The sequence below is a fragment of the Canis aureus genome, chromosome 30, assembly GCF_053574225.1.
Source record: "Canis aureus isolate CA01 chromosome 30, VMU_Caureus_v.1.0, whole genome shotgun sequence".
In the NCBI taxonomy this organism is placed as follows: domain Eukaryota; kingdom Metazoa; phylum Chordata; class Mammalia; order Carnivora; family Canidae; genus Canis; species Canis aureus.
In genome coordinates this window covers 33,220,771-33,233,573 of record NC_135640.1, presented here as the reverse complement: position 1 = coordinate 33,233,573, position 12,803 = coordinate 33,220,771, and the positions used below count along the sequence as shown (strand labels likewise).

At 53.1% G+C, this 12,803-nt stretch overlaps 1 protein-coding gene across 5 annotated transcripts in view; it reads right to left on the bottom strand.

The window, feature by feature from the left end:
* Window positions 1–12,803, bottom strand: part of ITSN1 (intersectin 1) — a 216,032-nt gene that overhangs the window by 27,247 nt on the left and 175,982 nt on the right. For 4 of the 5 annotated variants that reach the window (XM_077879070.1, XM_077879068.1, XM_077879071.1 and 1 more), the window contains 2 exons: window positions 6,016–6,137; window positions 4,117–4,223 (listed from right to left, as the gene is read on the bottom strand). In XM_077879070.1, the coding sequence (XP_077735196.1) occupies window positions 4,117–4,223; window positions 6,016–6,137 (229 nt within the window). The remainder of the gene's footprint in view (window positions 1–4,116; window positions 4,224–6,015; window positions 6,138–12,803) is intronic. The other variant, XR_013368767.1, reaches the window with a different exon arrangement.

The window sequence follows — 12,803 nt, the reverse complement described above, 5'->3', positions numbered from 1 at the left end:
CCTGTGCTCCCCCCCGGGTGCTCCTGCCACCTCGACTTCTCTCTGTCCGCTCCCTCGCCCGCAGCTCCTCTCCCTGCCACCACTCCTGGCATCTCCGTGCCCCACCTCACCCTCCTGCCCCCCCCAGCCCAAAGTTCCCTCCACCCTGTCTCTATCCCCGAGCTAGGTTACTCCTTGTATTTGTTTTCTGCTTAAAAAAAAAGTATGTCTGGGGGCACCTGTGTGGTTCAGTCTGTTAAGCATCTGCCTTTGGCTCAGGTCATGATCTTGGGGTCCTGGGATCGAGCCCCGTGTGGGGCTCCCAGCTCAGAGGGGAACCTGCTTCTCCCTCTCTCTCTCTGGCTATCTCTCTCTCTCAAATAAAGAAAATCATTAAAAAAAAAATACATAGGGCAGCCCTGGTGGCTCAGCGGTTTAGTGCCGGCCTTTGGCCCAGGGCGCGATCCTGGAGTCCCGGGATCAAGTCCCACATCAGGTTCCCTGCATGGAGTCTGCTCCTCCCTCTGCCTGTGTCTCTGCCTCTCTCTCTCTGTCTCTCAAGAATAAATCAATAAAAATCTTAAAAAAAAAGAAAACTGTTGAAATATGTGTTTCCATAAGAAAATCAAAACTGGAAAAGAAATATTTAAAAATAAATAAATTAATTAAAAATACATAAATAAAATTATGTCTATCTTAATTAAGTTAAAAAGGTCACTTTTTTTTTTTTTTTTTAGATGCTCCTTCATTTTTCTCCAAGCAAGGAGGAAGGAAAGGAGATTGATTAAAGGCAAACATCTCCCAGGACCTGGGTTTGCATGGCCCTACGTCGCATGGCCCTACGTCACGTCTGCATCCCCTCTGCTATCACTTCTGACAGCTGGGCCGAGACACCTGCTCTTACTGTGAAAAGATCCTTCTTCCCTCCTCTGCTTCTTAAAAGCAAATTTCACAGCTCACCAGTAAGAGAGCGAATCATCCGTTCTTTTTTTTTTTTTTTTAATTTTTATTTATTTATGATAGTCACAGAGAGAGAGAGGCAGAGACACAGGCAGAGGGAGAAGCAGGCTCCATGCACTGGGAGCCCGATGTGGGATTCGATCCCGGGTCTCCAGGATCGCGCCCTGGGCCAAAGGCAGGCGCCAAACCGCTGCGCCACCCAGGGATCCCGAATCATCCGTTCTAACTGCCAACCAGAGGCCTTATTAGTAGGAAGTCCCTAGGCCCCAGTTAGCACCCCTTTATTTTCATTTATTTACTTCTTCTTTATCTGTTTCCTAAGTCCCATGTCCTCCCCACTCCCACCAAGCACAAGGAGTCGCTGGCTCTTGGGTCAGGAAGGCCAGATATGCAGCTGCTCACTAGTGACCGTGCAGGGAGGGCTGCCTCATACTCTCTATCCAAACACGCCTTCCTCTGCCAGCCTGCAAGGAGCCCTAGAATCTCCCCATCATTGGGGTCATTCCTTTGCATGAGGAAATTAAGGTGATGCAATGAAGGAACATAGCAAAATGTTCCTGGTACAATCTACAATATGGGCGCTCACCCCATAATTCTTTTCATTTTTCTGTATGTGTAAATTTTTTTAACTAAAAAATAAATTAAAATTTTAACGTATTGAAGAGAAGCAAAAGAAATCAGGCCCCCAGGAGGCTCCTAATAAATATTTTTTCTAGAATAGGAAACCATTAGAAAATTCACCCAAATTAACTGATGGGGACAGAGGAAGGGGACAGAGCTCAGGGACACCGTGAGGGGAGAGGGTGCTGTCGGGGTACATGGACATGATTGACAGCGGGCCAGTAGTACGGCCGACCTCCTCGCTCCTCAGAATACCCCCGCATGCCCCACAGGGCGAGCACCATGACTGCACTTTTACAGGCCCCAAAACAAGGGGTCCAAGGAAAACTGCCCAGAACAAGTTAGAAGATGCTGGAGCCCAGACAAAAACATAGGACAGGGACACCTGGGTGGCTCAGTGGTTGGACATCTGCCTTTGGCTCAGGCCGTGATCCCGGGGTCTCGGGATCAAGTCCCGCATCAGGCTCTCTGCATGGAGCCTGCTTCTCCCTCTGCCTGTGTCTCTGCCTCTCTCTGTGTCTCTCATGAATAAATAAATAAAATCTTTTTAAAAATAAAAATAAAAATATTAGGGCATTTGCCTCCTGCTTCCACATTCTTTTCCGGAGGGGGGCAGCCCTGGCTGGGACGTCCGCGGGTCACCCACAGAGCAGCCTGGGCCCGGCTTGCCTGGTGTGTGCCGTGAGGCACTGGCCCTCTCCCAGCCCGGCTCCCCCAACGGAAACAGGGCCCTGGAGCACATCGGAGCCAATGGGAGGAAGGAGCACACGGGCCTGGCCAGGACAGGGCTCTGGGAAGGGGCTTCTGCTTCCCTGACATGACAGGAGGGAGGGTGAAGTGGGGGGACCACGGAAAGGTACGGGGGGGGGGGGGCGATGCCAGCAGCGCTTTCAGTCGGACCTTCCCCGATGGGCGGGTGGCGGGGGGACCTGGGCACATCAGACACATCTCCCACCTGCCCACCCCCCACTGACAGCTGCCCAAGGCGGGGGTGTTAACTTGTAGGAATATTTTCAACAGAAAACTTCTGTGTCTATTTTGGAACAACTTGTCTCCAGCCCTTTAGGCTGAGTGTGTGTTAGGGTCAGGGGCTGCCAGCTCCCCGGCCCCAGGGGATAGGGCGGCCTCTCTCCAAGGCCAGGCACCTGTCATCTAATGACCCCCTAATAACCACCCGATGCAGGAGGTACACTTATCATCCCCATTTCACAGACGAGGACACTGAGGACCCAGAGAGCCTAAGTGACTTGCCCAGAGACACAGCCAGTAGGGCCAGAGCAAGGTGTGAGCCCGAGCGCCTGACCCAGAAGCTTCCATAGCATCGTTCTGGAGGAGGAGGATGGAAATACTTTCTCCAAGCACCCCTCGGGGTCCCCTCTGAGTATTAGTTCTCCAGAGCACAGAGAAAGCAGGTGTCATAGTTTTGCTTCACATCCAGCTCTCTCTCCATCCCTCAACCGCCCCCAAACACACACTCAGGAAAGTGGGGACCGGGATTTATAAGAACAAGGGGTCACATGTAGGAAATGGCTACTTGCTTGTTCTGTGAATGTCTTGATCAGGAAGGGACGCCAGCTCCCGGGGCTGCTCTCCACCCCTGGGCCCAGCGGAGGACGGTCCTCCCAGGCTGGCTGTATCCCCGCGGACCTGGGCCTACTCCGTGTTCTTAGCCAGGGATGTTCCAAACCATGGCCCCCTGGGCCCCGATGTGGGGGATTCTTTGTAGAACTGGAAGGGACCCTCGTGATGACATAATTCCCTCCCCTGACCTCACAGCTGGGGACCCAGAGGCTCAGAAAGGAAGGACAGGGAACTGGTCTGCTGACTCCAGGCCCAGAGCTTCCTCTCTGGCCCTGCACTTTGCCTCTGGAAACTGAAATGGGAATAAAATATAAGCAGCTCCAGGGACGCCTGGGTGGCTCAGTGGTTGAGCCTCTGCCTTCAGCTCAGGTCGTGATCCCGGGGTCCTGGGATCGAGTCCCGCATCGGGCTCCCTACATGGAGCCTGCTTCTCCCTCTGCCTGTGTCTCTGCCTCTCTCTGTGTCTCTCATGAATAAATAAATAAAATCTTTAATATATACATCCTCTCAGGGCGTGGATCTGAGGAAAATGATGGGCAGCAAATGTTCCTATTGTTTTTCCACCTGCAGGAGCCAAGAAGGTCCCACAGGAACATTCGCCCCAGGACCCCTGGGTCTGTGGGCAGGGGAGTGGGGAGCTGCCCAGGCCCTAGGAAGGAGCAGATCCGCGGTCAGGAGCCACCCCGGGCCCCGCTCCAGAGTCCCTAGACCCCGGTACAAGCAGGATCTTGGCATTCAACTCTCTGCAGTGACAGACTAGGGGGCGTGGGGGGGGTGGATGTTTCTGGAAAGCATCGGGGGCACAAAGGAGCCATGGTGCTTGTGAGTGGAAATGAGCAAAAGAGGCGGGGAGAGACACATGGGGCGGCATGCATGGGGGACACACGGACGCACCCACACAAAAGTTCTAGTGTGTGAGAGCCTTGGGGGGGGGGGGGCGCGAAGCGAGGCTGGGGTTAGCGGGGAGAGGCTTACTTCAATAGTTTGATATTACACATAATCAGCTCCTTCCAGTTAACAAAAATCATAGCACCCTCTTTTTCTGTCAGCAGCTCAGACTCCATCAGGGGTTTCTGAAAGATCTACAGGTGCAGAAAACGAAGCAGTTCAGAAAGCAAACAGTTAGCTTTACAACTCCAACACGCGTCTGCGCCCTTGTGGGGGCTGGGGGGAGGCCCGGAAGCTGGCCCCCCGCCTTCCCGCAGCTTCTGCAGCAGACGGCCCCTCCTCTGCCTGCCTGAGCGGTTGGGGGGGTCCCCAGCAGGTGTGCACTGTTCAACAAAGGGGGGGGGCAGCTGAACTCCAGAGGATGGGCCTTATCTCCAGCAGGACAAAGGTGAGAGGCCTGTGCAGTCATGCACACTCGTATCTGCCCACTGAGGGGAGCAGGGGAGGGGAGTGGGGGGGAGTGGGGGCTTCAGGATGCACATGGCAGGATCTGCTGCCCAGACAAGCCTGGGGCATCCTTAAGGGAGCAGCTGTGGGCAGCAGGGCCTCCGCCAGAGAGCCTGGGTGGAGGCTTCTGCAGCTCGGCTAGGCCCTCGGCCTGCGCTGGGTGGGCCTCGGGTAAGGACTGGCTGTGGCTCCGGGAAGGGAACGAGCCTGCCCAGGCTCCAAGCTCTGTGTGGCTGGGTGGCTCGGGGTGCATCACAGCTCTCGGCCCAGCCCCACCTGGTGGTGAGGCCCTGCCTCCAAGGAGGTCATTGTCTACCACCGGAGGTGGGCTGCTCTTCTGAAGGGTCTTTAGACAGGGGACAGCCTATCATTGAAATAAACGTGGTCAGGCTCGGGCTGTCCCCTGGGAGCCCTATTCTTCATGCATTCTCAGGCTGACGTTGAAGCTGGCATATGCCAGCCCACTGCACACAAGGGCCACGTCTCAGGGCAGTGACATTCTCATCCTAGGCATCCTAGGTTGTGCATTTAAGTGACAGTCAAGCGTCCTGAGGAAGGGGCGCCTTTTTTGAGTGTTCACTAACATGTCCTAATGCAGGAATGGTGGCCTCCTGGATCAGGAACCCATCCTACCTCCTATTCTCATTCAACACAGGGCAGCTGGGTGGTGGTTTTCCTGGGGCCCAAGGAGATGGTTGCACAGCAGTTAGATGGTGGGAGGTGGGGGGTGGGGTGGGGGATGGCAGGAGTTTCAAAACTGTTATAGCACTTTTCAAACTGTTGAGTGACCCTCCCATCCAGCCCTACAAACCCCTGTTCACTAATACGGCATTTTCCCATGAGTATGAGCAAAAGGCTTCCTGAAAAGCAGGGGTTCCCAACTCTGCGTCTCCCCCTCCTCCTAGACCAAGAGGCCCAGGCCTTTCATCAGCTACCCGGGGGAGAGACAAAATGAGGTGTCATCCGGGTCGGGGGAGGGAGTTAGGGGTGTGCATCAGGACCCGAGAAGAAACATCTTCATTCTCTGCAGCAGATTTTCCTCAGGGGGAAATTGTACCATGAGAACTTGGCCAGGTTGGCTGCCATTTTCAAATGCCAACCCTGAGAGCCAGGACACCATGTGACAAGCTCGATGGCATCAACTAGTTGGTGGCTAAGCCCCTACTTCTGAGTAGAGTCTAGACTCTCAATTTCCTGCCCACAGGTCTCCTTCCATACACCTCCTCAGGGACTCATTCACCCCTTGGCACGAGTGATCTCTGCCCCTCTATCGAGATGACTCAGAGGGCCATGGATGAGAGTCCAACCACCTTCTCTTGGGTACGAATCTCCTATGTGATTTCCCATCCAGATGCCTCCCCACATGTCAGAAAATTTCTCAGGCTGAGAATCAGGAGAGAGTCCTCCTTCACAGAGCACCCCCTCCCCACCCTCTCTGCCAGTGCTCCCAGCACCCCCAGCACCCACCGCGGCCCTTACCTCTGTGACCAGCTGCAGGTCATTCACATAGTTCTCCTCTGTGACAATGAGCTCATGGATGTATCCTTGTCGCTTTCTCTCCGTTGGGGTCAACATATCCAAGAGGTGTAAGTCTGAGCACCCTGGAAAACACAACCATCGGGACATTTCAGGGCAAGTCGAGGGATGCGCTCGCAGCTTCACAGTGAAGAGCTCCGGGGCCTCATGCCTGCGGGCCCCTGTGGTCTCACTCTAGTTGGGCAGTGCTATGGGTTGAATTTGTGTCCCCTAATAATACACCTGTAAGTCCTAACCCTTGGCACCTGTGGATGTGACCTTATTTGGAAATAGGGTTTCTGCAGATACAATCAAATTAAGAGGAAGTCTTAGTCAATGAACGTGAGCCCTAACCCAATATGACTGGTGAGCCCTAATCCAATATGTCCTTATAAGAAGACATACAGGGGGACCTGGGTGGTTCAGTCGGTTAAGCATCTGACTCTTGGTTTTGCTCAGGTCATGATCTCGTGGGATCGAGCCCCATCTCAGGCTCCATGCTCAGCATGAATCTACTTGAGATTCTCCCTTTCCTTTAGCCAGTTCCCCTGCTCTCTCTCTCTCAAATAAAATAAATAAAATCTTAAAAAAAAAAAAAGAAGATATACAGAGACAGACAGAAAGAAGGTCATGTGACAACACAGGCAAGGACTGGAGTGAAGCCGCTGTAAGCCAAGGAACCCCAAGGATCGTTGGCAGCCATTGGAAGCTAAGAGAAAGGCATGGAAAAAAATCTCTCCTAAATCCTCCAGAGGAACATGGTTTGGCCAACACCTGATTGTGGAGTTATCTCCAAAAGTGTGAGAAAATAAATTTCCATTGTTTTCAGCCTCCCCGTTTGTGCCATTTGTTACAGCAGCCCTAGCAAACTAATACAGTCGGCATGCTCCTGCTTCATCAAAACCGCTAAAATAACATCGAAAGAAGACAAAACAGCAATTGACCCACATTTCCTGAGGGCTCACGCCTGCCAGGTGCAGTACAAGGAGCCTTTCGTGGACAGCGGTCCTGAAGGCTCACCTAGATCCCACAATCATCACCATTTTACCGACGGGGGAATGAAGGTTTAGACAGGCTGACTTACCCAAGATCTCTCAGCTGGGGGGTGGCCAAGAGTCTAACCTGACACTTTGACACCAGAAACTGGGCTCTACCTCGGGTCCAATCTACAGGAGGGGATCAAGTTATCCCAAGGTTGGATTTGGGAGGACGAAGTGGCTGTGCTGAGGCTCCCGATGGGCCTGGGGAGACAGGCGTGGAGTGCATTCAGATGGTGCCCCCTAAACGGAGCCAGGCTGCTGCCCTGGGCCTGTGGAGCTGAGCAGCAGGCCTGCAGACAGACAGGGAAACCCCTCCAACGGCAGGCAGGTGGGCACAAAGGTGGCCCCAGGTGCCTGAGACAATGGCTCTGTTGACCTCACATGGGGCACGCACAGGAGGCGGTGCCTGCCCTTGCCTCTGCTCACTTAGCCGGTCATTTAGGGTTTTGTCTGCATCGAAAGTTCTCAGGTTATCAGCAGAGGTTGTCCCCTGACACACTGGGATGAAGGGTGGGGAGCTCTGTTCCCAGGAATGCCCCTCATCCAGGCCTGGCCCCACCTGTTCCAGGCCAGTGGGCTCTCCTCTCCTTTTTGTGGCGGGTTTTTCATTTAATCACACACACAAAAATCAGATTTTATAAAACAGGCTGAGAGGTGTCCTGGATGTGGGTGGGAGTCGGGGCCCAGAACCCCATTCACTTGCTGTTCTCATACCGTCTCCCCACGAGGGGGCGCGATGGAGCACGACGTGAAAACACCTGTGGCCACCAGTGGGCATCAAGGACCCCAGACCAGCAGCAGCAGCAGCACCGGGGAACTTGTTAGAAATCAGATTATCACCCCCCGCCACACACACACACACCTCATAGGTAGTTATTTGGGCTCATGACCTAGTCAGCATGCTGGAAGCTTCTGGAAATAGAATGATCCCTCTGGGGGCGAATGATATCACTGACTTCTTAGCGAGCGTGTTACTGTGCCAGACATTAACTCCGAGTCTGAGTGCTTCCAGGCCTCAGTCTTTTCACCTCCCTGGCCAAATGCGCTTTCTAGAATGCGGCAGCTTCTCTTCCTGGAACAGGACAATTCCAGGATGGGCAGGCAGATGGATGCCGGGAAAGCAGCAGGGATGAGCCGTCCTGACGTTAATACCCTCCACGCCCATCCATCTGAGACCTCATCGAAAGCCACTGTGGTGTGGCCAAGCTGTCGTTCCGCAGGGCCATGCGCTGAGCACAAAGCACGGCGCAGCGCTGCAGCTGAACCTGCGGCCTGGGGCCTCTGCTCAGCCACCAGCCCGGCCCAGCTGTCCCTCGTGGCTTGGGGCGTTGGCCGGGCTTTATTCGAACCACTACCTCCTCGGTGAACTTTCAGGAAGGAAGCAAGTCCTGATGGCTCACTCTGCTCAGTTCGGCCAGCCTCTGCGTGAGCTTCGGTTTCTGGAAAGTAGAGTGATGCCACTGATTTCTTTGGCCTTCAGGAGAGAGTCACCTGGGAAACACTCTTCCGTTTGGGAGGAGACACCCCCTTCCTGCTCTGTTCTCACCAAAGCTTCCCATGAGTGGCTCCAAGAGCCCAGGGCTGAGGCCATTTCTTGTTACAGGGCAGGGTGCAGTCCTTGGGGACTTGTCTGAACCCCCATGGCGCAGAGTCTTCCCCTAGAATTTTCAGGACATTCCTTTCTGCAGGGATGTCAGAATATTGTGGATATTGTTTGGGGCTGCAGTTCTAAGACTCATCCCACAACCACTGTGCGGTGATGTTTGCAGGGATACAAACTGGGCATTGGTCAAAAAAAAAAAATTTAAAAAAACCTGGGCACTGGTTGGACCAGGCTTTGGAACGTCCCCTTAGGTCACAATTTCCCTTGGAAGGTATGACGGATGCTATCAACTTGGACCCCAGAAAACCCATGGGTACAACACACACAATAGACGCACAATTTGCACACAATTTTTTTTTTTTTTTTTGCACACAATTTTATAAGGTCCGCGGGTCCTCTTGAAGCTTGTTCGCAGATCTCATTCATTCATTCCACAAATTGTTACTGGATGTCCTACTATGAGTCTGGCCCTAGCTGATGGAGGAGGATTTACAGGGAAAGAGGAGAATGCCTGCCCTCAAGAGCAGGCTAAGCCTGGGGTCATCAGCTGGGGGTGGTGCTGACTCCCTCCACAGCCTGAAGGTGGTATCCCCCACACACACACACAGCAGGCTGAGGGTGGTGCTGACTCCCCACCAAACAGAGGCTTGTACTGCATCCACTGCTCTGGATTTCAGAAGTTCTTCCGAGTCTTCAAGTTTTACATGGTACAGTTTGAAGAAGCTCAGAGCCAGAGCAAGAGCACAAGGTCTAGGGTGGATTAAAGCCATCAGTTCCAGAATCCCAGGTGTTGGGGCCAGTGTGGGGTGCACTGGAGGTCTGTTGCACAAGGGCAGGTGGGGGGCATGAGGAGGCCACATGGCCTCCTACTCTGGGCAGCTCCGGCTTTCTGGTCCATCCACCCGCAGACCCACATCAGAGCTGATGGAGCCGGGAGAGGCTGTGGGACTCTGGGCTGCTTGCCCCCAACAAATTCCACCCCACACCGTCCACCTACCAGCCTGCCTGGAGACAGGGGCATGGCTCGGCCTCTCCAGGCCTCAGGATGCAACGAAAAGCAGAGATTCTGTGGGGGAGATTCGTCTCAGCATTGTAAGCCAACAGTGTTGGCTTTCAATCGTCTTTTTAGCTACCGAACTGACCTGTAGGATGCTGTTTTAAAAATCCTTGCTGGTGGTTGCCAGACTGAGAGAACCATTACAGACTTGAAGCAGGCACTTTGAACTAAAAAATATCGTTTCTTTGAAAAATTTAGTATTTAGAAAAACAAACGAGTTTAAAAAGTGCATTATTCAGAGCAGGGTAAATGGAAAAGACATTTCAAATAGAAGTTTTCTTTAAGGGTGGAGGGACGTGGTCCTTCTCTCCTTTGGGAACCAGGATAAACATGGTTTTCTGGCTCACTTTCCCGGTGAAAAGCGAGAGGATAAAGTACAGCAAATAACTTTTCATGGACAGCTCGGTGTGATGAAGGGTTTCTTAGAACTAACTATAATCCACTCCCAGCTGAAATAATATTTCGAGTGACTCCAGGCAGTTAAAAATGATCCCCAACTACAGCCCACATAAAATTCCTAATCTATGTGCTGTCCCTTGTACTTTTGTGTAGTTAGACACATCTATAAAATGGAGAGGGCCATGGCACCCCTTTGGAAGGATTTGAGGCTGGGGCACTGGAGAGAATATGGGAAAATTTTACCCAGAGAGGTTATCCTGTCCCCTCAATTGGAAATGTTTCTTTGAACAGCATAATCTAAATAAATTGCTTTATTACGAAAGTAATACATAAACACAGGCTTACTGTAGACAGTTCAAAGGATACAGAAGCACTTAGGGTAAAACCTGAGAATCACCCCCCTCTCTGCACCCCCGACCGCTCTACTTCCTTTCCCAACAAGACCCATAATTTCAAAAACCAAACCAGCCCCCACAGCAAGCTGGCCACGGAGCAAAGCAAATAAACAGGCCTTGCTCCTGGTATGAACGGGCCAAGATATACTATAAGATGGTCAATAAATATTTATTAAGTTCCTAGGAAGTCCAAGAGACACAGAAATGAGCAAGATAAAGTCCTTGTCCACAAGGAAACTCACAGCCCGGAGGGAGACTCGACATGAAAAGTAAACGTGAAATAGCAGGCAGTGGAGAACAGGCCTCTAGGCTGCGACAGGATGGTGGAGTTGGCAGGACTCGGAGAAATAGATGCTCCTGCTCCTCATACCGACAGAGGAAGGCTGGGGGGGGGGGTCCTGTATCAGGGAGGATGGGCCATTATGCTGCGGATGTGGGGCCAGCGTGCCAGATAAATGCAGAGACGCTGTGGGAGATAAAGTGGGAAGCGGAAAGCAGAAAAAGTGGAAAGTAGGAAAGTGGGAAGATCCTGGGATAAGGTGGTGGGAAGAAGGATGGAGATAAGGTGGGAAGAGGGAAGGAGGTAAGATAGGAAGTGGGAAGGGGATAAGGTGGGAAGTGGGAAGGGGATAGGTTGGAAGTAGGAAGGGGATAAGGTGATAGGACAAGGCATGGAGATAAGGTGGGAAGAGGGAAGGGGATAGGTGGGAAGTAGGAAGAGGATAAGGTTGGAAGAGGGAAGGGGATAAGGTGATAGGACAAGGGATGGAGATAAGGTGGGAAGAGGGAAGGGGATAGGTGGGAAGTAGGAAGAGGATAAGGTTGGAAGAGGGAAGGGGATAAGGTGATAGGACAAGGGATGGAGATAAGGTGGGAAGAGGGAAGGGGATAGGTGGGAAGTAGGAAGAGGATAAGGTTGGAAGAGGGAAGGGGATAAGGTGATAGGACAAGGGATGGAGATAAGGTTGGAAGCGGGAAGGGGCTAAGGTGGGAAGTGGGAAAGAAATAAGGTGGGAAGTAGGAAGGGGATAAGGTGGTGGGACGAGGGATGGAGATAAGGTGGGGAGTGGCAGGGGGGTAAGGCGGAAGTACATTCCATCACAGTCCTCATAATGCCAGAGGGACCAGGTGAGAAATCTGGGTACCACTCAGCAATACGGAAACCCAGGCATAGATTTTTATCTTTAAGGGAAAGCACTTGCCAGAGTCTCTGGGGACCCCCGGCCCAAATCCCTGGCTAAGCGGCCCCGCTCACCAGGACACACCCTGGAGCCGGAGCTCCCCTCTCGACTGAAGGCTTCTCCAGGCTTGGCCTGAATGTAGGTAACAGGGGCCCCACGGCCCCGGTGTCTCCCACCAGGTGAGCCCACTTCCCCACCAAGGCTACCCTGGATTGTTCTGGACAATGAATCTAACGGTGCTGCCTTCAACCCCCTGGAAAGAATGGCACACGCGGGATGGCCTGTCACATAGGAAAGGCCACAATGGATGTGACATAAAGAAGGTCCTCTGGTCAGAGCACTTTGTCCTCCACCTGCAGCTGACGTCTGACCACCGCCACCCCCAACCCCGATCCCCAGGCCGCGGACTTGTGCATCCTGCCATGCAGCTGTGCATGGAGCTGGGATCTGGTGATGAATGAGGCGAGTGGGGGTCCCCGTCCTTGGGGGGCTTTGGTCTACCAGAGGCTCGGGTGGCCCATCCAGACTCTGGTTCTTGCCGAAGCACAGATACCCGGTAGAGGCACCGCCATAAGCTGCCGTCCTTGAGACCTCAGGGTTGAAGTCCCTCAGACTAGATTTCCGTGGGGCCCCAGAGAAGCTAGTGGGCATGGAGACCTGTGGTGGGAGCTGGGGAAATGTCTCCTGAGGCCACCAAAGCCCCCTGTGCCTTATGGCCAGCTGAGCCCAGGCCGCCCCGTCCAGCCTGTCTTGGGGACTCACCAGGCCCCACTAGGCCGGCTCCCTGCGGGGGCTTCCACGCTGGAGTGACCCAGCAGCCTCAAAGTGCCAACGTGGCTGCCAGGTAACATTTCCTCCTAAGACGGGGACTCCGATCTATGTGAGTTGCCAGCCAGTTTGATGACCACAGAGCATTTGCAAAGATCCAGCTACTCTCATAGTCAGGTTCTCTCTTAATTTGCCATAAATAAGAATATTGGTAACTTTTTACTTAAAGGCATAACATGCATGGCTTTATAGCCAATGACGTCCCTGGCGGGGCGTCAGGGGCCCTGTGGTCTGCACCTGTTAGCTCAT